At 37.3% G+C, this 27846-nt stretch overlaps 1 protein-coding gene across 1 annotated transcript; it reads left to right on the forward strand.

The window, feature by feature from the left end:
* On the forward strand, nt 1-27794 carry LOC311615139 (cell surface glycoprotein CD200 receptor 1-like; the record flags this gene model as incomplete). The annotated part of the gene is made up of 4 exons (XM_084870397.1): nt 1-230; nt 351-599; nt 6808-6922; nt 27554-27794. Exons 1-4 carry the CDS (start codon nt 92-94, stop codon nt 27792-27794), a joined length of 744 nt encoding a protein of 247 aa, XP_084726523.1. The 5' UTR covers nt 1-91.
* Nucleotides 27795-27846: the final 52 nt, after the last annotated feature.

A 27846-nucleotide genomic window follows, 5' to 3' on the forward strand; every position in this document is an offset into this window, starting at 1 on the left:
GGAAATAACCCTCGGAGACAAGCCTCCCTGCATCAGAACCCACAGGGGAGACACAAATGAGACCATAGAAACAAACTGCATTGACAAGAGAATGACCTGGCCCAACAGACCTGACCAGATTCCTGTCCTTCAGATTGACCCAGTGGCCATCACTCATGAGGGGTATTACAGGTGTGCAGTGGTAACACCTGATGCGAATTTCCAGTATAACTATCACCTCCGAATGCTAGGTAAGGAACATTGTACATTGGGGTGATTCAGAAAACCAGATTTGGGACTTAAAGTAATTCCTCTTTAAATTCCATGTCTAATGTGTTAGGACTAAAGCATTTACTTCTTCATCCCTGCAGTGGCCCCTGAGGTGACTCTGTTTCAAAGCGAGAATAGAACTGCGGTGTGTAAGGCAGCTGCGGGGAGGCCGGCTGCCCGGATCTCCTGGACCCCAGCGGGAGACTGTGTCCCTGAGCACAAAGATTGGGGCAATGGCACAGTGACTGTCCAGAGCACGTGCCACTGGGCGGATGGCAATGTGTCTATTGTGTCCTGCTCTGTCTCCCATGAGACTGGCAACTGGAGTCGGTCCATAGAGCTGAATCATGGTAAGCACCTGTTTCTTTTTGAGTGTAGTAAAGGTGATGTTCAACCATAAAAGATTATGAGTGAACCAACGACAAGGTAAAGAAAGATTGAACTCCTAAGTTGTATATATTTTCTAAAACTTAACTAGGAAATGTGTTTACATGCCAGAGCAATTTTTTGTCTTATTTATCAAATAGAAGGAATTAATTTAATAATCTCACAACAATACAGTCTCTAAATACCTGTCAGTGTGTCAGCTGTAGAACTATTGTTTGCTAACTTAGTGACCTATAGGCATTTACTTTTGAGATCATTTCTTATAGTGGTCACCACATTGTTACCTTGATTTAGTAAGGAAGTTTTCCTTCTCCCTCTTTTGTCATCTGAAACTAGTTCATCAATGCATTCACAAAGTACACTGATCTTTGGTTCAGAGATCATAATAATCTGGCCACTCAGTATTTCATAATAATCTGGCCCACTATATGAATTCGTGCCAGGGTGGGGTCTGGCCAGCCTGGCCAGGGGGTGGGGACATGGACAGTTGGCCAGCCTGCCTGCTGGTCGAACTCCTGGTCAAGGGGACAATTTGCATATTAGCCTTTTATTATATAAGATATACACTGAGTGGCCAGATTATTATGCGTTCAGAGATCATAATAACCTGGCCACTCGGTGTATATGTTAATGTTATTTATATGTTTAAAATTTGTAATAAAAAATGAAATCACATGGTCCATGTCCTCATATTGTTCCAGAGCAAAGCCTTTGGCATAATGTGGCTTCTCATTTATCAGCAGTGTGTTCTTGAACAACATTTAATTTCTCTATTCCATGATCTCTTGATTTGTTAAAAGAGGAGGATGATACTGCCTCATAGAATGATTGTGTTAATTAAATATAATAATAGGTATTTAACATAGTGCCCAACACATAGTTAGTACTCAAATGTTAGCCATTGTATTTATTATCTTAACATTAGTTTCTTAACATTTATTATCTTAATATTAGTTATTAATATTAATAAATGTTAGTGCTAATATTTATTATATTAATACTCATTGGCTATCATACTTGTTACTATAGTTCTCATGAAAAATTATTGTAGGTGGGTCTATACAGTTTGGCTCAGTGGATAGAGCATCAGCCTGCAGACCAAAAGGTCCTGGGTTTGATTCCAGTCAAGGGCATGTATCTTAGTTGCAGGCTCCCCGCCAGCCCAGTCGGGGCTCATGCAGAAGGCAACTAATCAATGTGTTTCTTTTACATCGATGTTTTTCTCTGTCTTTCCTTCTCTCTTTTCCACTCTCCCTAAAAGTTCAATGGAAAAATAGCCTCAGGTGAGGATTAAAAAAATAAAAATAAATTTTTATAGCTGGAAGTGGAGCTCTGTGCTAGGACTGGGTCCTTCATGGCCATTTTCTGTCCTAGTAAATAGCTGACCAGAGACAGGAGCCAACCAGCGCTGCATTGGTGGTTGAAACTGGGCAAAAATTAGACACAGTTTAGAAGGGTGTTGCTTTGTTATTTTATTAATTTATTTATTTAAAATTTTTGAGGTAACATTGGTCAATAAGATCACATAGGCTTTAAGTGTACATTTTTATGAGACATGATCTGTGTTTCGCATTGTGAGCCCACCATCCAAAGTCAAATCATTTTCCATTTTGCCTCCTTTACCCTTTACTAACTCCTTTCCTCTAGTAACCACCATACTGTTGACTGTGTGTATGAGTTTACATTTTATATCCCAAGTATGAGTGAAATCATATGGTTCTTAGCTTTTTCTGACTGACTTATTTTGCTTAGTATAGTGTTCTCAAGGTCCATCCATGATGGCTGAGTAGTATTCCATTGTATATATGCACAACATATTTAATTATCTACGGAAGAACATGTTGGTTGTTTCCATGTCCTGGCCACTGGGAATAATACTGCAATGAGCATAGGGGAGCATATATCTTTGTGAATATGTGTTTTTAAGTTTTCTGGTAGATACCCAGAAAAAGGACTGCTGGGCCATCTGGTAACTCTATTCTTATTTTTTTGAGGAACCGCCATACTGTTTTCCATAATAACTATACTAGTTTACATTTCTACAAGCAGTTAATGAGGGTTCCTTTTTCCTCCCAACTTCTCCAACACTTATTACCTGTCTATTGATAAGAGCCATTCAAACAGGTGTGAGGTGGTATCTCATTGTGTTTTGATTTGCATTTCCCTAATAGCTAGTGAAGTTGAATATCTTTTCATATATCTATTGGCCATTTGTATGTCTTCTTTGGAGAGGTGTCTGTTCAGGTGATCTGCCAAATTTAATTGAATTATTTGTTTGGTGTTCAATTGTATGAGTTCTTTATATATTAATGGTATTAATCCATTGTTGGAGCTTTTCTTTACAAATATCATCTCCCATTCAGTTTGTTGCCATTTTATTTTGTTGGTGGTTTCTTTTGCTGTTCATAAACTTTTTACCTTGATATAATCCCATGCATTTATTTTGCCTTTACTTCCCCTGCCTTTGGAGTCAAATTCAAAAAATGTTCTGTACATTCAAGGTCCAAAAGCTTAGTAGCTATGTTTTCTTCTATATAATTTATTGTATCAGATATATATGTAAGTTTTTGATTTATTTTGAATTAATTTTTGTACATAGGGACAAACTGTAATCTAGTTTTATTCTTTTGCATGTAGCTTCCAATTTTCCCAGCACCATTTATTGAAGAGGCTTTTTTCCTTCATTGTGTGTTTCTGGCTCCTTTGTCAAAATCTAGTTGCCTATTTACATATGGTTTTATTTCTGGGATCTCAATTTTGTTCCATTGTTCTTATGTCTGTTTTTTGCCAATACCATGCTATTTTGATTATTGTAGCTCTGTAGTATAATTTGAAGTCAGGTAGTATGAAACATCCAGCTTCATTCCTCTTTTTCTCAGGATTGCTTTGGCTGTTTGGGGTATTTTGTGCTTCCATACAAATGTGATGATTTTTTGTTCTACATTTTTTATTTTTTAAAAATATATATTTTATTAATTTTTACAGAGAGGAAGGGAAAGGGACAGAGATTTAGAAACATTGATGAGAGAGAAACACCCACCAACTGCCTCCTGCACACTCCCTACTTGAGTATATGCCCACAACCAAGGTACATGCCCTTGACTGGAATCGAACATGAAACCTTTCAGTCAGCAGGCCGATGCTCTGTCCATTGAGTCAAACTGGTTAGGGCTGTTCTATATTTTTTTAAAAACTATATTGGGATCTTGAATGGGATTGCATTAAATCTGCATATTTCTTTAGGTAATATGGTCATTTAACTATGTTGATTCTTCTAATCCAAGACATAAAATATCTTTCAATTTCATTGTGTCTATTAATCCCTTCTAATAACACATTTCTGTTTTCAGTATATAAATCCTTCATGTCCTCTGTTAGGTTTATTCCTAGGTATTTTATTATTTTTGTTGCAATGTAAAAGAAATTGTTTATTTTTCTATTTTTTTCTGAGTTTTCATTGTTAATATATAGGAAAGCAGTGGAATTTTTTCCATTGATTCTGTATCTTGCAACTTCACTGTATTTGTCTCTAATAGTTTTTTTTTTTGGTAGAGGTCTTAGGGTATATATATATATATATATATATATATATATATATATATATATTATTGATTTTTTACAGACAAGAAAAGAGAGGGATAGAGAGTTAGAAACATTGATGAGAGAGAATCATGCACACCCCCTACTGGGGATGTGCCCACAACCAAAGTACATGCCCTTAAGTGGAATCAAACCTGGGACCTTTCAGTCCACAGGCCGATGCTCTATCCACTGAGCCAAACCAGTTCCGGCTTAGGGCTTTTTAGATACAGAATCATGTCATCTGCAAGAAGTGACACTTCTATTCATTCATTTCCAATTTGAATGCCTTTTATTTCTTTATCTTGCCTGATTGTTCAGGCTAGAACTTCCAGAACTATCTACACTAATAAAAGAGAAAGATGCAAATTGACTATACCTCCACAAAACCCACCAGCCAATCAAGAGTGATTATGCAAATTAACACAACAAAGCTGGTGGGTTAATTTGCATACACGGGCACACAGAGGCCTGGTTCCCAGGAACATCCTCAGGACCCAGGCCACTCAGACTCTGTAGGCCCTGAGTGGCTAGGGTCCCAGAATGCCCCAGGCCTAAGCCTTCAGGAGGACATCTCCTGAGGACTCCCAGTCTATGAGAGGGGACAGGCTTGGCTGAGTGACCACCCCTCCCCCCTCCCCCCCAGCTCATAAATTTTATGCACTAGGCCCCATAGTCTACACTAATAAAAGTGAAAGTTGCAGGTTGACTGTACCTTTGCAATGCCCACCAGCCAATCAGGTGTGGGCATGCAAACTAACCTAACAAATATGGCAGGTTGATTTGTATGTGCAGGCTCTGAGTGGCTGGGGGCAGGACGCTTGTGTTATCGCCATGGTGACGATGCATGCATTCCGCACCACCCTATCCGCTCTGGGCCTCTGTGCAGCACGGGTGAAAGGTGGCTCTGGCAGGAGAGAAGGCAGTGCCAGCAGCCAGGGGAAGCAAGGCCCATATGTGCACAAATCTTCTTACATTGGGCCTCTAGTGTTGAATAAGAATGGTAAGAGTAGGCATCCTTGTCTTGTTCCTAATTTTAGAGGAAAAGCTTTCAGTTTTTCACCATTGAATATGATATTAGATCTACCAATTCTTTATGATTTAGACTAGGAAGGTTATATTTTTCTACAACTTATCCATTTCCTCTTGGTTTAATAACTGCAGATAGTCACAACAGAATGCTATGGTTTACACAAATAATATCAACAGATTTCTGGTGTTCAACAAATTCAGTTTGCATGATTTGAAGAAATGAAGGAGTCGGGAATATAAAGAAGAAAGCAGAGACATTAGAAGAAATGACTGGAGAAAGGGTGTTTCTTTGTATATATAAATAGCTGTAATGTAGCTCACAAATTCTTCACTATTTGAGGTGTTAATGCTCACCTATGAATTCTTTCATGAATTATCTTAAAGATTCTCCAAATACTAGTTGTTCACTCATTTTCAAATCTTTGTTAAAATTGTTTTTTTTCCTTGAAAAGTTCTTTTTTCTCTTAACCTAATTAATCCTGTTATCAATGAGGCCCAGTTCAAATTCTACTTCATCCTGACCTCCCAGTTAGAGTTGCTTCAGCTTTCTTATTCCTTATAATTTACAATACTCACTTAGCACCGTTTGCTCTCTTATAAGTTATCTTTTCATTTGTATGGATCTGACTTTCCAAATTGGATTGTGTGCTTTTTGAGGGCTGGGATGTATCTTCCTCTTCTTCCTTTACTGTGCCTAGAAGATTGTCTGACAGCATTCTAATTTTAGTATTTGAGCCGGTTATTTAATGGGTGGTTATTTTTTCTTAAGAGAAAAAACTTCAGAATAATGGTCCTACTTGGTGCCATTTTATCTTTTCAATAATTCCTGAGGGGGCATTTTACAAATGAATAAATGAAAGGAAGACAAGGAATGATAACGGGGGAATTATAGCAACTCAGTGACAAAGATCACCTCACTGTGTGGAAAGTATTATTAATGTCCAAAATATTAAGAACAATGCCCCTAAAACTAGTATTTACACAATAAATTGGAAAGTATATTTCCTTTTTAAAAATAATTAATTATCATTTGAGGGATATCCCCCCCCCCCATTGGTTTTTAGAGAAAATGGAAGGGATGGGGAGAAACAGAGAAATAGCAATGTGAGAGAGACACATCAATTGTTTGCTTCCTGCATGCACTCCAACCAGGGCCAGGGATCAAGCTTGCAGCCAAGGCAGGTGCCCTTAACTGAAATTGAACCAGGACCCTCAGTACTTCGGCCAATACTCTATCCACTGAGCCAAACTGGCTAGGGCACGTTTCCTTCTTTAAAAAAAATTATAAAATTGGTAAGTATTAGAAATGCCAACTTGCACTTATTCATTCAGAAAATAATTGAATCAACTATGTGTAAAACACAGTCATGATTCCTAAACTCTGTCATGAAAGAGTGATACATTCACAACATTCAAATTCTAATTTAGAAACTGTTTTGATTATGATAATCTGAACTTTTAGAACTATTTTAAAGGGCTCTTTTAAACTAGTAGCTTTAATTTATTAGAAGAATCCTTGAAATGACTCCTTATCCCTGTCTGTGTTGCCTCTGTTTAAAGGTGTGATATTTCCAGTGTCACAATTACTGATCATACTCTATCTGAAAGCCTCTATCTTCTTGGTCGTCCTGGTCATTGTGGAAATCACCTACTTCCAGAGGATAAATGGTTGCAGGTAGGAACTGAAGACTGAAAAATATAAACTCATTAGAAACAAGGTAGATTAGCCAATGAACTTATATGCATATATGCATAGCCCATGGACAGCAGTGTGGAGGAGGCATGGAAAGTGGACAAGGACAGGTTGGAGGAGATCAATGGGGGGATAAAAGGGGATGTCTGTAATACTTTCAACAACACAGACAAATAAAAGCAAAGCAAAAGAAACTAACAAAAAGACATCATTGTGAAACTTTGAGTTTACAATGTCCTGGGTAAAGCTTGGTACATTTTTTGGCACATTCTGTTTATACTCTTAGCTCCTATTCTGAATAAAAGCTTTTTTTTTTTTTTTTTTTTTTTTTTTTTTTTTTTTTAACAACTGAGAGCTGAGGCAGAGGTGGGCAGTGCTGGAACAAGAGCTTCTGCTTTACTGTAGCTTTTCCATAGGAGAGACCTATCCTAGACCACACTTTGAAAATTCATGGGGGACTTAAGTGTTTACTTCCAAGTTTCTCTACTTCAGAAGGCTTGTATTTATTCAAGCATAATTGTATGTCTTATGTTTTTTCCTAGAGCACAAAAAAAATAAAAATCTGGAATTCAATTTAAATTTGATGAGATATCACAAAAATGCAGCCAGTTGAAATCAGCCTTCGAGTTCAACATCTAACTCAACTGCTCCTGTTACTCTGATGCCTTTGTGTTTATAAGAAGCCCAATGTGATAATTTGCAAGGCCTGTTTTAAACTCTCTCTATCTCTATATTTATATCTATCTATCTATCTATCTATCTATCTATCATCTATCTATCTATTTATCTATATCTATCTATCTATCTATCTATCTATCTATCATCTATAATCTATCTATCTATATACATACATATTTCTATCTCTAATATATATGGAAAAGCTTGCTGCCTGCCATTATAAATGTCTAGAATGACTCATGTACTTTCATATTTTCTCTGGTTAGTTTTATTTGAAAATGAGAAACCACCATGCTTCTCACCCTAAAGAGGAAGAGGACTCAGCAAAAGCCTACAGCAATGCTGAGCAGCTTTCTGCACCCCTTGGGTTCTTTAGACAGCGCTTTCATCCTAGCGCAGCGATTTTCTCGTTTGCAGCAAGAATTTGTAAAACATGCAATACCTGACTATTTAGTCAGGGGCACTGACCTCTTTTCCCTTAGAGTGTCAAATTTAAAAATGACAACAGTCAACACAACAATAGCAGTCCGATGTGAATGAATCAAAATTATACCTTTTTTTTTTCTCCACATGAGCAAAAATATAATATGTATTTTTTGGTGTGCTAAAAAATTTTAGTAATTAGTTTATGTGTAACATGAGATGCAAAGGGTTGAAACTTTCTTGTTTCTTTGGCCCACTTGAGATGCTAATCAATGTTGCAATAGCGGAGCAGCTACAAACACTATCTTCAAGTCAGCTCATAGCTGACTTCCCATCCCCCTTCTTTATTTGCTGGCAGTTGGTGGGGCTATTGCATTTCATGTTTGGACTGATTACTGAATAAATGGACAGGAGTTATTTCCAGAAGCATGTGCACCTTTGAAAAAAAAAGTTGATATCAAAAGAATAGGCAAATGTTAATGTTAATACCCACTCCATTAGTAAGTGGATCATGAGCCATGAAATAATTAAATTAGTAAAATAATGTCATATATAGCTTTCATTAGCTCTTTTCCTTTTATTATAATTTCCTCATTTTAAAAATAGAGCATAGGACAGAAAAATGTCTAGTAATACAATTCTGTAACAGACTAAAAATGCTGTAGCACAGATTGCTAGTTGCCTGGGTCAGTGCTCATCTTCCCCTTTTTCCTTGTGGTGGATGATTATATTCATGACTTTAAATCTGCACCTCTCCTTCTAATCATGTAATTTTTCAGTGACTTTAGAGTTCTTTCCGTAAAAAGAGTGCATATTCTGCCGAAACCGGTTTGGCTCAATGGATAGAGCATAGGCTTGGGGACTGAGAGGTCCTGGGTTCAATTCTGGTCAAGGGCATGTACCTTGGTTGTGGGCATATCCCCAGTAGGGGGTGTGCAAGAGGCAGCTGATCGATGACTCTCATCGATGTTTCTAGCTCTCTATCTCCCTCCCTTCCTCTCTGTACAAAATCAATAAAAATATATTTAAAAAAAAAAAGAGTGCATATTCTGCCCCCCCCCCCCCCCCGCCATGCAATGTACTTTGGCCATTCAAATATGGTATAAGTGGTAGTGATCCAAATTCTTAGAGATCCTGCATATTTCTACATGATATTCCATGAGAACAATGAGAACATGCCTGGGCTAGTCTTCTGGAGGATGAGAAACATGCAGAGCAGAGCTAACTTTACTCTGGTCCTCCCACCCTCTCACCATTGAGGCCAGCCTAGATAATCCAATAACTAGCCACCTCCTGGGCTCAGTAGAATCACAAGAGCTGGCCATCTGACATTTGAGCACTGAGAACTCTGACTTATACTGGTTTAAGCATATATTAGAGCAATTCTTATCACAGAGGTTTTATGGTTGTTTGTTACACGGCACAATTGTGACATAGGCCTCTGATGCATTGCTTAACAACATAACTCCAATTTTATTTAGTGTGGGGGCATGCTTGGCTAAAAGACATTCCTCAGTTTCCCTTGTAGCTGAGTGTGACCACCCAGAAAAACATTTCCCAAATGAGATGTAAGCAAAATCATTTGATTTAAAACTCTTTAAAGAGATAAAGGAGAAATCCTCTTTGGCTTTTCTTCCATATCACCTAGACTTCAACACTGATGTGATGACGGAGGTCCAGCAGCCAACTTGGGCTAAGGGGACATTGAGGATGGAAGCCACCCACTAACGTTGTGGAAAAGCAAACTGGGGGAATCTTGGGCTCTGATGGCCATGGAGTTGATCCACAGGGATCGGGCCTAAAAGGGCAGTCAGACACCCCTCGAGGGGGTCCTAGATTAGAGGGGATGCAGCCTGGGCTGAGGGACACCACCCTCACATCCTTGAGTGTGGCTCTTCCACAAAATACCACATGGGGGTGCACACATACAGTGCAATTGAAACTTTCTGGCCCATGTGCAGAAGTTGGTTTTCAGCTCTCAAAAGAAATTTAAATCGTTGTACTGTTGATATTTGGCTCTTTTGACTAATGAGTTTTTCGACCACTGGTTTAGGGTTTTGCATTAGTCCCTAAAAATCTCCTCTAATATTTGGGCCACTTAAATTCCCTGAACAATCAAACTCAAAACTGATATGGAGATCAATGGGTCTATTTTAATATAGTTTTTATTTTTTAAAAAAAATTATGTCCACCCCAATTTTGAGGGAAGATAGTAAGATGCTAAGAAAAGCCTAAACTGGTTTGGCTCAGTGGATATAGCCTCGGGCTTCTTACTGAAGGGTCCCAGGTTCAATTCCGGTCAAGAGCATGTACATTGGTTGTGGGCACATCCCTGTTGGGTGTGTGCAGGAGGCAGCTGGTTGATGTAACTCTCTCATTGATGTTTCTAGCTCTCTATCCCTCTCCCTTCCTCTCTGTGAAAAATCAATGAAATGTATTTAAAAAAGAAGCTAAGAAAATATGGGGATAAGTGGAATGGGGAAATGAACAATGCAAACAATTTAAACACCTGTAGACAGCTAGTGAATTACAAAACCTTATCACCCCTAACCACAGACATTTGAGAAAAAATAGTTTATACCTCTCCTTCCTAACCATAGAATAAATAGCTTAAATTACCCTGGTCAAGGAGATAGAGGACAGAGACTCAATTAGTGCCATTTGTGCCAGCCAAACCCACAGATGGATGAAATTATGGGAACAAATAAGAAAAACCCAATTAGAGTCAGACAGACCCAAGATAAAAGTAAAACAGTGAAGCTGACCAAATAATAATCCCAAACTCCCCTATACACTCATTTTTATGCACAGGCATATTAAAAATAAATCTGAAAAGCTGATGAATATTCTGCTGAAACCCTCCCCTCGGACTTTTGCCTGAATAAGAAAGATGAAAACCCTCAAAACAAAGACTTGGCAGACATTCTCTCTAGAGCACACCTATATTCTTGGACATGAACATTTTACATTCTTTCTCTTTAATCTAAGAGTCCCCACAAAACTTGCAACCAGGGTAGCAGTGGGCAGCAGCAGCTCATCCCAGGTTTACTCCCTAATCATGCCTTGGAGGTCCCATCTTTCTCTGACTTCCTGGAGAGCGAAAGCAGCCCCACCTTTGGAGGCTTTCCTATCACATTTTTAGCGAGCCATAGCTGAGCACCACCGAGGCGTTCCCCTGTTGCATCTTTTATCCTAAGTTCTTCCTCTTTTTTTTCTATTCCTAGTTTTAATAAATGTACTCTCAAAATCACCTGGACTGGTCTTGTGAAATCTTTCCTGCATGAAGTCAAGAACCCACACTACAGGCTGGCCTCAGACATATCAGCTTTGGGTCTGGTCCTCATCTGGTGACAATTTGGGTCACTCAAATACCCCAAATAATCATACTGTCTACACCTGATTTTGAGTCATTGACTGGAGGATGGTCAGATATCTTATTTTGTGCAGCTAAGCCCACACTCCAATTATTTCTCTTATTTGAGTGGTCATACTCCTGGCCACTATGCTTCCTCCCTCATTACCCTAAGGCCAAGCAAAACTCACTGACATTTCCTGTCAGTTGCTAATCAGTGAAAAACACATAGAATGGAGATGAAGATAAAGATAAGAAGATAGAAAAATGGTAAAGAAAAGTTACAACCATTCCTGTTAAATTCCTGAGAGATTCACTGAATCCATTGATTGATTTTCAATGAATTTGCATTAAAGAAGAAAATCACTCCAAATGCATACTTTCGGGAGGACTTCAACTTTGAGATTACTGATCTCCATCATAATCATGGGGCCTGGTAAGTCTGATGCTGAACATTTTCAGTCAAAAATAAAGATGTCTTTCTTTAGTGATGAGAATGCTCTAGATCCATTCATAAAATGTTTATAAGATGTTTAATGATTTATTCAAATAAAAGTGTAAATTTGTGCACTATCCAGCAAAATGCCTTCTGATTTACCTTACCTAAAAGGTGCTTTGACCAGCTGACTAGCCCAGTCCAGAGTAATATTGTTGACACTAGAATAAAGTGAAACTAAACTTTTGGGAATAAACAACTATAATGTTTCTCCAGTTGTTTGGTTTGTATTTTCATTGTCTCACTTGAATTCTTCTTTTTGGACAGTATTATTTACTGCTGTGTAATTATTTATTTCTCTTTGAATATTTGGAATATTTCTATCTCCGAGGCTAAGAATAAAACACTAAATTTCTATCTGGGTTTTTGAATTTTAAAATATGGGCAAGAAATTTATGGGTACAATTTGTTTCAGAAAATGAGGGTCAGGAAACATAACAATAGATACATGATAAATAATTAATTCAAATAATGATTTTATACTCTCACCAGAAATCTTTATTCAAATGGACTCCTTTCCAAAAATATAAACAGGTAGATCATATGAGTGAATTTTCTCTAATTAGAGCAGGCTTGGGCAGCTAGAAACAAATTTTTGAATCCATTATGTCTTTCTTTGCAATGATCCCCAAGAAGTTCCACAACATTCTGAAAACTGGCTTTCACATTGCCATATTATGTCTAGTTAAAAAAGAAAAACAATTATTAGAAGAAATAAATAGGGAATTAGTGCCTAGGAAAGCTGAAAGGTATTGGGAGGGAAGAACATTTGAAATTAAGTTGAAAGCAGATTCTATAGAGAAATATTTAGATGTAGTAGAGTTCTGGCAGAGAACAGAAAGCAATAAAAAAGATGTAATTGAATAGGGTTTACTTAAAACCCATTAATGCAATGACTCCATTATTTGTTTAAAGGAGATTTAAATTCTGAGATTGCTTTAGGTATTCAATGATTATAAAAAGGTGATTTTTGTGTGTGCATATTTTAAGACAATTTTTAGAGCAGTTTTTTTTTTTCACAAAGCAAAATTGAGAAGAATGTACAACAATTTCCCATACACCTCCTAACGCCAAACATGCATAACTATCTGAAACTATCAATACCCTTCCATGAAAGTGTTACATTTATTACAATTGATGAATCTACATTGACACATAATTATTCATCAAAGTTCACAGTTTAAATTGGGATTTATTCTTGGTTTTATATATTCCATGGCTTTGAACAAATGTATAATGTCATATATCCATCTGTATAGTATCATACAGAGCTGTCACACTTCCCTAAATATCCTCTGTGTTTCACCCATTTAATCCTCCCTCCCAGTAAACAATGGTAGTCAATGATCTTAAGTGTTTCTATAGTTTTTCTTTTTCTAGAATGTCATATAGTTGGAATTGTACAGTATGTGGCCTTTTAAAATATATATTTTATTGATTTTTCACAGAGAGGAAGAGAGAGGGATAGAGAGTTAGAAACATCGATGAGAGAGAATCATCGATCAGCTGCCTCTTGCACACCCCCTACTGGGGATGTGCCTGCAACCAAGGTACATGCCCTTGCCCGGAATTGAACCTGGGACCTTTTAGTCCGCAGGCCGATGCTCTATCCACTGAGCCAAACCAGTCCCGGCAGTATGTAGCCTTTTTAGATCGGCTTCTTTTACTTCATATATATTCAAATTTCCTCTATGTCTTTTCATGGCACAAGAGTTCCTATCTTTTTAGCTATCAACATTATTCATTGTCTGGATCTATTGCAATTTATTCATTCACCTACTGAATGAATAAATCATGGCTGCATCCAAGTGTTGGTAATTATGGATAAAACTGCTATAACATTAATGTACAGGTTTTTGTGTGGACATAAATTTTTTCCTCTTTTGGATAAATACCAAGGAGAGCTATTGCTGAATCATAGGTAAGAATATGTTTAGTTTTGTAAGAAACCACCAAACAGTCTTTCAAAGTGACTGCATATATAATTTTACATTTCTACCAGCAATCAATGAGAGTTCCTGTTGCTTTATGTCCATGCTAACATTTGGCACTATCAACATTCTGGATTTTGGCCATTCAGTAAAGTAGCAGGAAACAAAATAAATATCCAGAAATCAGTTGTACAATATTTTTAAAAATATATTTTATTGCTTTTTTACAGAGATAACGGGAGAGCGATAGAGAGTTAGAAACATGCATGAGAGGGAAACATCCATCAGCTGCCTCCTGAAACACTCCCTACTGGGGATGTGCCTGCAACCAAGGTAGATGCCTTGACTGGAATCAAACCTGGGACCCTTGAGTCTGCAGGATGACGTTGTATCTAAACCGGCCAGGTCAGAAATCAGTAGTATTTTTATACACAATGATAAACTGTCAGAACAGAAAACTAAAAAAACAATCGAATTCATAATTACATCCCAAATCCCTAAAGCAAACAGCTTGGAATAAATTTAACCAAGGATGTAAAAGACTTGTATTAAAAAATTATAAGATACCGAAGAAAGAAGTTGAAGAGGATATAAATAAGTGGAAGTATATATCATGTTTATGGATAGTAAGAATTAACATAATTGAAATGCCAATAAATCTATAGATTAAATACAATTGATATCAAGATACCAATAATGTATTTCAGAGAACTAGAACAAATATTCTAAAAGTGTGTATGGGCTGAAACCGGTTTGGCTCAGTAGTAGAGCATCGGTCTGCGGACTGAAAGGTCCCAGGTTCCATTCCAGGCAGGCGCATGTACATTGGTTGCGGGCACATCCCCAGTAGGGGGTGTGCAAGAGGCAGCTGGTCAATGTTTCTCTCTCATCGACGTTTCTAGCTCTCTATTTCTCTCCCTTCCTCTCTGTAAAAATATCAATAAAATATATATTTTTAAAAAGTGTGTATGGAACCACAGAAGATCTTAAATAGCCATAGCAATCTTGAGAAACAAGGACAAAGTTGGAGGAATCATGCTACCTGATATCAAAGTATACTATAAGGCCATAGTAATTAAAATAACATGCTACTGGCATGAGAACAGAGATACAGGTCAATGGAACAGAACACAGAGCCCAGAAATAAACCCAGGTCTTTATGGCCAATTAATATTTGACAAAGCAGGCAAAAGCATACAATGGAGTAAAGATACTTTATACAATAAACGGTGTTGAGAAAATTGTATAGAAACATGCAAAAAATGAAATTATCCCAACTTCTTAAACCATACATAAGTATAAATTCAAAATGGAGTCTTGAATACTACTCAGCCATAATAAAGCAAATCTTACCTTTTGTGACAGTATGATTGGACCTGGAGATTATTATACCAAGTGAAATAAACCCTACCAGAGAAAGAGAAATACTTTATGAGATGGCAAGAAGGGACATCCTTGTGTTCTTCCTAGAGTAAGCTTATAATTTCTTATCATTAAGCATGACTTTAACTGTATATTTTATTGTTATTTTGTAGATATTCTTTATGCTGCGGAGGAAATACTTCTTTATTCCTAGTTTTTTGAGTTTTTTTTTTTTTTTTAACACATGAATGGGTGTTTTTTTTTTTTTGATAAATGATTTTTTTCCTTAGCATGTTGATGTGATATTTCATTAATTGATTTTTGAAAGTTGAACCACTCATACTTGGAGTAAAACCCACTTGGTCTTTTACATTGTAGGTTTGATTTGCTAAAATTTGTTGAGGATTTTTGCCTTTGTGTCCATGAGAGATATTGGTCTGTAGCTTTTTTCTATTGTAATGTCTTTATTTTTAATATTAGGATAACACTTGACTCATAGAATGAGTTTTCTTTGTTTCTATTTTCTAAAAGATATTATAGAGAACTGGTATAATTTCTTCATTAATGTTTGCTAGAATTTACCAATTCTTTTGGAAGATTAGTAATTATTAATTCAATTTTATAAATAGATATAGGCCTTCTCAGATTATCTATCTCTTCTTGTGTGGGTTTTGGCAGACAGTGTCTTTCAAGGGATTTTTGTACCCAAATTATCAAAATTGTGAGTATAGAGTTGCATTTAGCATTTAGTTGCAAATAACATTTCTTTGTTATTATTTTATTGTACCTGGTATCTGTAGTGATGACCCATCTTTCATTTCTGATATTAGTAATTCATGTCCTCTCTTTTATTAGCTGGTCTGAATAGAAGTTTATCAATTTCATGAACCTTTTCAAAGAACCAGTTTTTCAATATCTGAACCATTTTTAATTCATACGAACACTCTGTGAGAATTTCAATTTTTCCTTATTGTCTCCAACACTCATCATTTTCTAATAATGTATATCTCTTTTGTTAGGGTTTGTCCAGTAATGTGGGCTGTGAAAGAATTTACAACTAAAGGAACTGATGCAAAGGAAAAGTTTCCAAAAGAGGAACGGGCTAGTGCATCCCTAGTTAATACAGGACAATAAACAAAGGGTGGCTTCATTTTTTAAAGAATAATGGCTGCTGTTGTTTGGTGACAAGGAAGGGAAGAGAATTTTGGGCTAAAGTTGATCAGATGCCAGAGTTACAGTTTGTTTGCTCTCCAGGAGATAGTCTGTTAGATGTCCTAGGTAGAAAGATATCTTATCAATATTTATCCCCAGAGAAATCAAGATGGCGGCATAGGTGAACACCTAAGCTTCTGCCTCGCACATCAATTTCAAAACTACAGCTAAAAGACAGAACGGACATCATCCAGACCCACAGGAAAGCTGGCTGAGTGGAAATTCTACAACTATAATAAAATCAGGGCACATGGAGACTCAGAGGAACTGTAAAAAACTGAGATACGGAGACACACAGGAGGAGTGGATGGGCAGCTAAGTGCTTGGCTGGATTTATCTAGTGGGAGGGAGATGGGAGCTCCTGACTGCACAGAACCCCAGTTCTGATTGCACTCACCCACATCTCTGGACGAGACCTTGGGAACCAGACTCATACAAGGGGAGTCTGGATTGTTGGGAAAAGAGAGAAGCACATGGTAACTCAGGAGAGACTTGAAAAGCAGAGGTCTAGAAGCATGCACACAAGTGCGTGCAGAGAGGATGGCAGCAATTGCTATGAGACACTGAGACCCAGGGGCCTCATAGGGCAGGCCTGATGGGAAGCCAAGACTGTCTGATCAGCCATGAGATTCTGCCCCATCCAAGCTGAGCACAGAGGATTTTGCAATTTTGCAAGTCTTTTCTCATAAGACAAATGTTCTCCCTGCATAGACACAGCTGATCCTCACAGCCAATTGGCCTGGAGGTCAATTCTTCTCAATGACACCAACAACAATCAAGACTTAACTACAACAAGGCTGTACACACTCTCCACAAAGGGGTGCACCAAGAGTGTTCACCTCAGGTAACTGCGGAGGCTGAGACACTGGGCCATATAAGACACCTAGCACACAAAGCTACCCTACCAACTCAGGGAAGCAATAAAAAGGTGAAGCCAAAAAAAAAAAAAAAAAAAAAAAAAATCACAAACGAAAGAAATGGAGGAAAACAAACAATTGGATATAGAGTTCAAACCCACAGTTTTAAGGTTTTTCACGAATTTCCTAGAAAAGGCTGATAAATTTAGAGACACCCTGGAGGATATAAAAAAGGACCAATTAGAAATTAAACCTACACTGACTGAAATAAAAAATATTATACAGAGACCTAACAGCAGACTAGAGGAATTCAAGAATCAAGTCAAAGATTTAAAATACAAAGAACCAAAACACTCAACTGGAAAAGGAAAAAGCAAAAAGAATCCAAAAATATGAAGATAGTGTAAGGATCCTCTGGGACAACTTTAAGAGTACCAACATCTGAATTATTGGGGTGGCTGAAGAGGAGAGAAAGCAAGACACTGAAAACCTATTTGAAGAAATAATGACTGAAAACTTCCCCCACCCGCTGAAAGAAATAGACTTACAAGTTCAAGAAGTGCACAGAACCCCCAACAAAAAGAATCCAAAGAGGACCACACCAAGACACATCATAATTAAATTGCCAAGAGCAAAAGAAAAAGAGAGAATATTAAAAGCAGCAAGAGAAAAACAGTTAGTTACCTACAAGGGAGCACCCATAAGATAGCTGATTTCTCAACAGAAACTATGCAGGCAAGATTGGTGTGGCAAGAAATATTCAAAGTGATGAATAGCAAGAACTTACAACCAAGATTACTCTACCCAGCAAAGCTATCATTTAGAATTGAAGGTCAGATAAAGATCTTCACAGATAAGAAAAAGCTAAAGGAGTTCATCACTAGCAAACCAATACTATATAAAATGCTGAAAGGTACTCTTTAAGAAGAGGAAGAGGAAGAAAAAGGTAAAGATAAAAATTATGAACAACAAATATGTATCTATCAACAGATGAATCTAAAATTCAAATGAGTTAAAAATCTGATAATAGAATGAACTGGTGAATCTAGTTGAATCAGGGGTATCTAAAGGGAATGTCTGACAATTCTCGTGGGCAAAGGCGTATGTGGGGTTTGGGAAGAGACTGGATAAAAATTGTACACTTATGAATGAGGACAATGGGGAAATAAGGGCATAGGGTGGGGTGGGAAGTGGTTAAAGGGGATCTATGGGGGTAAAAAAGAGGAAATATTGTAATAATCTGAACAATAACAATTTATTAAATTAAATTTTTTTTCTTAAGCCTGTAAAACATGGTTAAAGCCAAATTTATAAAGAGTTCAAAACTTGTTTGAAGGGGAGAGGGTAAGATATAGATTGTGGGTTTTTTTGTTTTGTTTTGTTTTTGAGACCATGTATTTTTGAAAGTTTTCTCTTTATTTTCTTTATAAATCTTCAAAATTTTATTTTATAACCTACTTTCAATAATTGCAATATATAAATATTGGAGTTTAATTTTTTTTTATAGGAATAAGAGAAGGCATCCAATAAAAACTACATTATCTCCTTATGTAGCTTCCTATTTACTCCTGTGTTTTGTAATTTTGGAATGTGAGCTCATGATCATGTGGCTTTGAGTGTGAAAAGTGTTTTTAGTATAGATACTTAATAACACATAATAATTTTCCAAATGGCAACTGACCTGTCTTCACTTACTGCTATGACTGAATGTTTGTATCTCCCCTAAATTCATATGTTGCAATTCTAATCTCAATGTAATGGTATTTGGAGATGGAGCCTTTGGGAGGTCATTGGGTCTTCAGGATGGAACCCTCGTGATGGGATTAATACTCCCCTTTTAAAACTTAACTTTTTATTAGGAGAGAATTGTGGATTGCAGTTGTAGGAAATGATGCAGAGACATCACAGGTATCCTTTGCACAGTTTTCCCTTGATAACATCTTCCAGAAGTATAGCAAAATATCACAACCAGATTTTGACATAGTTATAATTCAATAATATTATATTCAGATTCCCCAGGTATTGTTTGTTTGTATGCAGGTGTCTATTTGGTTCATGCAATTTTATTAACACACATATGTTTGTTATCCATCACCACAGATACAGAATACACCTATTACCACACTAGAGGCCTGAAGCATGAAATTTGTGCATGGGGTGTGTGTTCCTCATCCCAGCCTGTACTCTCTTCAACCCAGAATCCCTTGAGGGATACCCTACTACCCTCTCACAATCTAGGACTGCTGGCTCCCAACCACTTGTCTGCCTGCCTGCCTGATTGCCTCTTAACCACTCCCCTATCATTGTGATCAATGCCTAACTTCTTCCTTGCCGGCCCGATTGCCTATAACTGCCCTCCCCTTCAAGTGTGGTCACCCCTAACTGCTCTCCCCTGCTGACCTGGTCTCTCCTAACTGTCCTCTCTTGCAGGCCTGGTTCTGCTCTGCCCCAACCCTTCCAACGGCCCTCCTCTGAAGGATTTGTCCCTCTAAACTGCCCTCCTCTGCAGGCCTGGTCCACCCCAACTGCCCTCCCTTGCAGGCCTGCTCTCTCCCAATTGCCCTTGCCTGCTGGCCTGATCACTTACAACTGCTCTCCCCTGCTGGCCATCTTGTGGCAGCCATCTTTGACCACATGTGAGTAGCCATCTTTTGTGTTGGAGTGATGGTCAATTTGCATATTACCCTTTTATTAGATAGGATTCTTCAATCTCACCCCCTACCACTAATTCCTACAACCACAAATCTATTTTATATTACTCTAATTTTGTCATTTCAAGAATGTTATTATATAAATGCAACCATAGTATATGTAACCTTTCAGGATTGCCTTTTTTTCACTCAGTAAAATTCACTAGAGATTCAAATAAGTTGCACCTAAGGATCCTAGTCAATGGCAGCAGTTATCACTATGATTTCTGATGTTCTGAGAAGAGTGACCACAGAGCTCTTAAATAATGTTGAGGTTTTCTTTAGAAACATTTCTCACAGTCATGGGGAAAGGTCATCAGGGTGAATGAGCTGTTCTTACATGAGAAATCTAATTTACTATTTCAATATTCATTAGTCTTTAGATACCTCCCTACAGTATACCAAGGCAGTTCAGATATTAATTTTCACTTAGTATAGACTACCATTTGGTCCATATTTTAGCCCATCAGATGAATAAAAGATTTTAGTCTTTTCTTATCCCTCAAACTACCACATTCAATCCAGAATCTCTGCTTAGCAGATGATATAAATACATTTAGCCTAATTTTATGTTTTTTTAAATCATTATCCCACATATCAAATCCCACACTTATTCTTAGATTTATAAGTGTACAAATTGGAAACTTATATAGTGTGTAGTACACTTTCTTGTGGGATGCACTTTGTACCTTCTTTTGGACTCTGGCTGGGACTTGTGTCTACTTATAGGTCTACAGCAGAAAGGAGTGAGTCAGGAAGGCCCTGAATAGAACAGCAATGTCTTTCAAGGCAAATACCTCAAGGAAGGCCACTTGCATTTTTTTTTTTTTCAAAGGAGGGTTAACAATTCTTCAGACAGTGTTAGAAAGGCTACTACTTTGGGCAAAGAACACTTAGCAGAATTTAGGGATTTGATGTCTCCAACTTCACTGGTATCTGTTCATATATCCCCATTCCAATTTTTAGGATTCCATTTATTCCTCTTAACAGAAGATAATCTTCAATTTTGAGAATTTGTGTTGTAATTCAACCATTCACAGAATAAGGTTTATCTTATTTTTTTAGAAATCTCAGCCTTGCTGCTATAGGAGATATTTCTTTCAGGGCAGACATTGAAACTTTCTGGTCATTTATACAGAGCTTGAGCTGGGAATCTGATGCTATGATTTCATCTATTTCCCCCACCCGATCCCCAACCCCACTTTCCCCAGTGCAATTAGGAGAAACCAGCTAAAGTCATTATACTAGAATGCTCTAAAGCACATGTGTCAAACACACGGCCCGCGGGCCAAATCCAGCCCGCCAGGCCTTGCAATGTGGCCCGCACCGCGCTGTCATCACTGCACTCCGCTGTCAGTTTATGACATTGTCAGTTTATGACTGTTCAGTAAACCATTCGGCCCGCGATTTAGGCTGGATTTTAGATTTTGGCCCCTTCTCTGATTGAGTTCGACACCCCTACTCTAAAGTATCAAATACATGGTCATCCAGACCTTTGATAAGTATTTGGTTAGGAGTATCCAATGGTAGTATTTTATATATCTCTAATGCTGCATCATTCCATAGATTATCACTATTCTCTTTACCACTAGAAATAGAGCCATAATGCCTTTAAGTCTAATGAGATTAGAGAACCAATTCCAGAAAACCTATTACCACCTGAAAATCCCACCCTTAAAATTTGTTCATCCCCAGAGACACAGAAGCATGAATATACTGTTGGACCTTAGAGGGAAGGCAGGAGAGGGTGGGTGAGAAGAGATTAACCAATGAACTTGTATGCATATATGTGGACACAGCCAATGGGGTGGTGAGGGCAGGGGGTGACTGAGGTAGGCTGGAAGAGGTTAATGGGGGGAAAAGGAGGACATATGTAATACCTTCAACAATAAAGATAAAAAAAAAAGAATTTGTTCTTCTCAATGTACCACTGTTTTTTAATCCACTCATCTGCTGATGGGCTATTTCCAAATCTTACCTATTATAAATTGTGCTTCTTTGAACATAGCGTTGTATATATATCCTTTCTGACTGGTGATTCTTATTTCTTGGGATATATTTCTAGAAGTGAGATTGTTACAGAAGACCGGAGAAAAACCAAGCCAGGCATAAAGAAAGGGAGTTACATTTTAATTATAATTATTTGCAGGCCCAGAGAAAAATGTGTCTTTCAAATTCTGGGCCCACCTCCCCCCAACATGAAGGAAACTTTCTCTATTTATACTTTTCCCAGTCCTTTGTCTCTAAAATTTGGAATGAGACTTCCTGGCCTTCTGAGAAAGAAGGCCTCTGTGCTTGGAAGGGGCCATGAGACCATATCCAAGGCCTGGCCTGGTGCCAAGACTGGCAGCTCTGTCTGGGGTCTAGTTTATGGCTTCTCTGGAGTGGGAGTCATATTTTCCTTATTATTTAAGCAAACAAGCATTTACAGAAAGCCAAAATAGCAGGGTTAAAATTTCAAACAGCAGTTTTTATATAAGATGGATGCACCAAGATTACTGGGTCAAATAGGAGTTCCATTTTTAAATTTTTTGAAGAAAATCCATATTGTTTTCCACAGTGACTGCACCAGTTTGCATTCCCACCAGAAGTGAAGGAGGGTTCCTTTTTCTCCACATTCTCTTCAGCACTTGTCATTTGTTGATTTGTTGATGATAGCTTTTCTGACAGGTGTGAGGTAGTACCTCATTGTTGTTTTGATTTGCATCTCTTGGATGATTAGTTACTTTGAGCATATTTCCTATGTCTCTTGGCCTTCTATATGTCCTCTTTTGAAAAGTGTCTATTTAAGTCTTTTGCCCATTTTTGATTGGATTATGTATCTTCCTTTTATTAAGTTGTATGGATTCTTTATAAATTTTGAAGATTAAACCTTTATAGGAGATAACATTGCCAAATATGTTCTCCCATGCAGTGGGATTTCTTGTGGTTTTGTTAATGGTTTTCTTTGCTGTTCAGGAGCTTATTATTTTGATGTAGTCCCATTTGTTTATTTTCTATTAATACTTCATTTTAATTGCCATAGGAGCTGAATCTGTAAAGATATTGCTATGACATATCTTTGATAATTTGCTTCCTATGACTTCTTCTAATATTTTTATGGTTTTCCATCTTACATTTAAGTCCTTTATCCATTTTGATTTTATTTTTGAGTATGTTGTAGGTTGGTGGTCTAGTTTCATATTTTTTTGCATGCATCTGTCCAATTTTCCCAACAGCATTTACTGAAGAGAATGTCTTGATACCACTGTATGCTTTTGCCTCCTTTGTCAAATATTAATTGAGCATAATAGCTTGGGTTGATTTCTGGGTTCTCTTTTCTCTTCCATTGGTCTATATGTCTGTTCTTATGCCAGTACTAGGCAGTTTTGAGAACAGTGGCTTAGTAATATAGCATATTATCTGATATTGGAATCCCTGTTACTTTGTTCTTTTCAGGATTTCTGCAACTACTCAGGGTCTTTTCTTTTTCTCCAACATATAAATTTCTAGAGAGTTAGTTCTAGGTCTGTGAAATATGCTGTTGTTATTTTAATTTTTATATTTGTAAACATTTATATTATAAAGGAATTAAGAAAAATGTCTCTGATATATATCCAGATATGTAGCATTTTAACACTTTTTCTTCTTGAGATTCTTTTTTAAAAATTTAATTATTTTTCTTTTTTAATTAAGGTATTACATATGTGTCCTTATCCCCACAATGCGCCCACCTCATTTCATTTATTATGTTTAGAAACCAATTTGGCTAATTGGATAGAGTGTTGGCCTGAAGACTGAAGGGTCCCAGGTTCGATTCTGGTCAAAGGCATGTACCTTGGTTGTGGGCATGTCTACAGTAGGGATTATGCAGGAGGCAGCTCACTGATATTTCTCTCTCAACGATGTTTCTAACTCTCTATCTCTCTCCCTTTCTCTCTGTAAAAATTCAATAAAAAATACATATTATGTCTAATAGTTTTTTTTTTGACGGAGTCTTTAGAGTTTTCTAAGTACAGTATCATGTCATCTGCAAATAATGGGTTTTACTTCTTTTCCAATATGGTTCCCTCTAATTCTTCTTCTTGTCTGATCACTGTGGCTAGCACTTCCAGTACTATGTCGAACAGGAGTGGTGAAGGTGGGCATCACTGTCTTGTTCCTGTTCTTAGGCGAAATGCTTTTAGTTTTTGCCCACTGAGTATGATGTTGGATATAGGTTTGTCGTATAAGACTTTTATTATGCTGAGGTATGATCCCTCTATTCCCACTTTGCTGAGAGTTTTATCAATAAAGGGTTTTGGATTTTGTCAAATGCTTTTTCTGCATCAATTGATATGACTATGTGGTTTTATTTCTCAATTTATTTATGTGATGTGTCACATTTATTGATTGGTTGATATTGTATCATCATTGCATCCCTGAAATAAATCCCACTTGCTCATGGTGTATGATCTTTCTAATGTAATGCTGGGTACGATTTTCTAGAATTTTGTGGAGGGTTTTAGCATCTGTGTTCATTAGGTTCATTGGCCTGTAATTCTCTTTCTTGGTAGTTCCTTTGCTTGTTTGTTTGTTTGGGGATTAGGGTAATACTGCTTCATAGAAAGAGCTTGAAAGTGCTTCTTTCTCTTGAATAATTTAGAGTAGTTTGAGGAAAAGAAGTTTTAGTTTTTCTTTGAATGTTCAGTAAAACTGCCCTGTGAAGCTGTCTGGCCCTAGGCTTTTGTTTGCTGAAAGTTTTTTTGATGACTGCTTCAATTTCCTTCTGAGTTATTGACCTGTTGAGAGTTTTCGTTTTTTTATGATTAAGTTTTGGAAGGTCATATTTTTTCCAGAATATATTTATTTCCTTTAGTTTGTTTAGTTTGTTGGAATAGAGTCGTTGATAGCATTAAAAAAATTCCTTTGTACTTCTGTAGGGTCTGTTGTTATTTTGCCTCTTTCATTTCTTATTTTGTTTATTTGGGTCCTCTCTCTTTGCTTCTTGGAGCCTGGCTAGAGGTTCATAAATCTTGTTTATCTTTTTGAAGAACTAGTTCTTGGTTTCATTAATCTTTTGTATTTATTTACTTTTTTTGGTCTCTATGCCATGCATTTTTACTCTGATCTTTATTATCTCCTTCCTTCTGCTCATTCTGGGCTTTTATCATCGCTCTCCTTTTAATTCTTTAAGTTGTAGAGTTAGATAATTTATTACCAGTTTGTCTTATTTTTTGAGGTAGGCCTGTAATGCTATGAACTTTCCTCTGAGGACTGCTTTCTCTGTGTCCTATAGATTTTGGATTGTTGTGTTTTCATTGTCATTCATTTTCAGGATGTTTTTAATTTCTTCTTTTACCTCTTTAGTAACCCAACCATTGTTTAACAGCATACTATTTAGACTCCAAGTGTTTGAATTATTTAAAAATGTCACATTCTTTTAAAAATATATATTTTTATTGATTTCAGAGAGGAAGGGAAAGGGAGAGAGGGAGAGAAACATTAATGATGAGAGAGAATCATTGGCCAGCTGCCTCCTATACACCCCACACTGGGGTTCAAGCCTTCAACCTGGGCATGCGCCATTGCCTAGAATTGAATTTTGGACCCTTCAGTCCTTAGGCCTATTCTCTATCTACTGAGCAAAACCAGCTAGGGCAGTGTTTGAATTTTTTTTTTTTATTGTTTTTATGGTAGTTGATTTCTAACATTATGCCATTGTGATCTGAGAAAATGATTGATATGATTTCAATCTTCTTAAATTTGGAGAGACTTTGCCTGTGTCCTAACATGTGGTTTATTTTGGAACATGTCCCATGTTCACTTGAGAAGAATGCATATTATGTAGCTTTGTGGTGAAATGCTCTGAAGATGTCAATTAAATCTATTTGATCTAGTGAGTTATTTAGGATTGCTGTTTCTTTGCTGTTTTATTTATTTTATTTATTTATTTTTTTGTCTAGAGCATTTATGTAGTGGTGTCAATGGAGTATTAATATGCCTACTATGATTGTATTGCTGTTGACCTTTACTTTGATATCTTCCAGTTTTTATTTAATGTATTTGGGAGCTCCTGTATTGGGTGCACACATGTTTGCCAGAGTTAAATCATCTTGTTGTATTATGAAGTGGCCTTCCCTATCTCTTGTTATTGCCTTCATTTTGAAGTCTATTTTGTCAGTTATAAGTATTGTTACCCCAGCTTTTTTAAAATTTCCATTTGCCTGAAAGATATTTTTCCATCCCTTCACTTTTAGTCTGTGTGAGCCCCTCATTCTGAGATGGGTCTTTAGTAGACAGCATATATATATGCATCATCTTTTCTTATATATTTAGACACTCAATATCTTTTAATTCAACCTCTAATCCACTTATGTTTATGATTATTATTGACTAGAGGCCCATTGCATGAGAATTCGTGCAATAGACCTTCCTTCTCCTGGCTGCCGGCACTTATTTTCCTCTAGCACCAGGGACCCAGGCCTTTGCTCTGGCAGCAGTGGAAAAGCCAGGTTTCTTCAGTCTTCAGTCTTCAGTCTTTGCTTCACTCCTGCATGTGCAAATTAACCCACCATCCTTGTTGGGTTAATTTGCATGCTCACTCCTGATTGGATTGTTGGTGTAGAAGAGGTACAGTCAATTTGCATCTTTCTCTTTTATTAGTGTAGTTAGGTATTATTTGTAGTCATTTTTATTCTTTGTGTCTGTGTTCCTTCTTCCCTTTCAATTTCTTCTTATAACCACAGTACCTTTAGCCTTTCTTGCATTGCTATATTGGTAATGATAAACTCTCTTCATCCCCTGACAACCCACCCTTTTTTTTTTTTTTTTTTTTTTTTTTTTTTTTTTTTTTTTTTTTTTGCCTGTGAAGCTCCTGATTTCTCCTACAATTTTGAATGATAGCCTTGCTGGATAGAGTATTCTTGGATTCAGTCTCTTGCTTTGCATCATCTATACTTCATTTCATTCCTTTCTGGCCTGATGATTTTCTGTTGAGAAATCATTAGATAACAGAATAGGAAGTCTCTTGTAGGCAACTCTCAACCTCTTTGTAGCAGCCTTTAAAATTCTTTTCCATTAACATTTGCCATTCTAATTGTGATGTGTCTCTTTGGGGGTTTTAGGAATTATCTTGTTTGGGAGTCTCTGTACTTATGTGACTTTTTCCTCCCCAAGTCAGGGAAGTTTTCTGTCATTATTTCTTCAAATAGTTTTTCTAATCCTTGTTCCTCTTCCTGTAGTTCTGGCACCCCTATTATATGTATCTTGCTTTATCATATGTAGTCCCAAAGCTCCCTAAGTCTCTTTTCCTGCTTTCTAATTTTCCCCCCCTAATTGCAGTTTAGAGTAGGTGTGTTTTCTGCCCTGTCTTCTAAGTTACTAATTCAGCCTTCCACTTCTTCTAGTCTACTGTTGAAATCTTCCATTGTGTTTTTATCATAGCTATATCATTCTTTATTTCCTCTTGAGTCTTACATAAGTTGTTGATTTTCTAGCTTTTTTAAGAATTGTATGACTCTTACCCTGAATTCATTTTCTGAAATATTGCTTGCTTCCTTTTCTTTTAGTGCCTTCTCTGGCAATGCCTCCCTTATTTTTTTCTCCATTTGGAAGCTGTTTCTTTGTCTCCCCATTTTTGTTCTCACTTAAGGGTCCAGATGCTGAGTCATAAGAGGCATGTGACTGAAGTGGTGAGCTTGGTGGGAAGTTTACGCATTCTGAGACTCATTGCCTCCATTCATGTGGATGCACAAAGTCCAGGACCAAAGAAGCAGGCCAGTGGATGGGACCTCACTCTGGGGCTCACAGGAGCCCATGGCCAAGGAGGCTGGAGTCCCAGTGTCTGTAGGTCTGCATCTAAGGTAGCAGTTCTTTGTCTGGAGTGGCCATAGGGTCCAAATTGGTGTCTGAGGCCAGTCTGGGTGGTGGTGAGGCTGGTTTAAG

Source organism: Pipistrellus hanaki (assembly GCF_964339955.1).
Source record: "Pipistrellus hanaki genome assembly, chromosome: 2".
Lineage (NCBI taxonomy): Eukaryota > Metazoa > Chordata > Mammalia > Chiroptera > Vespertilionidae > Pipistrellus > Pipistrellus hanaki.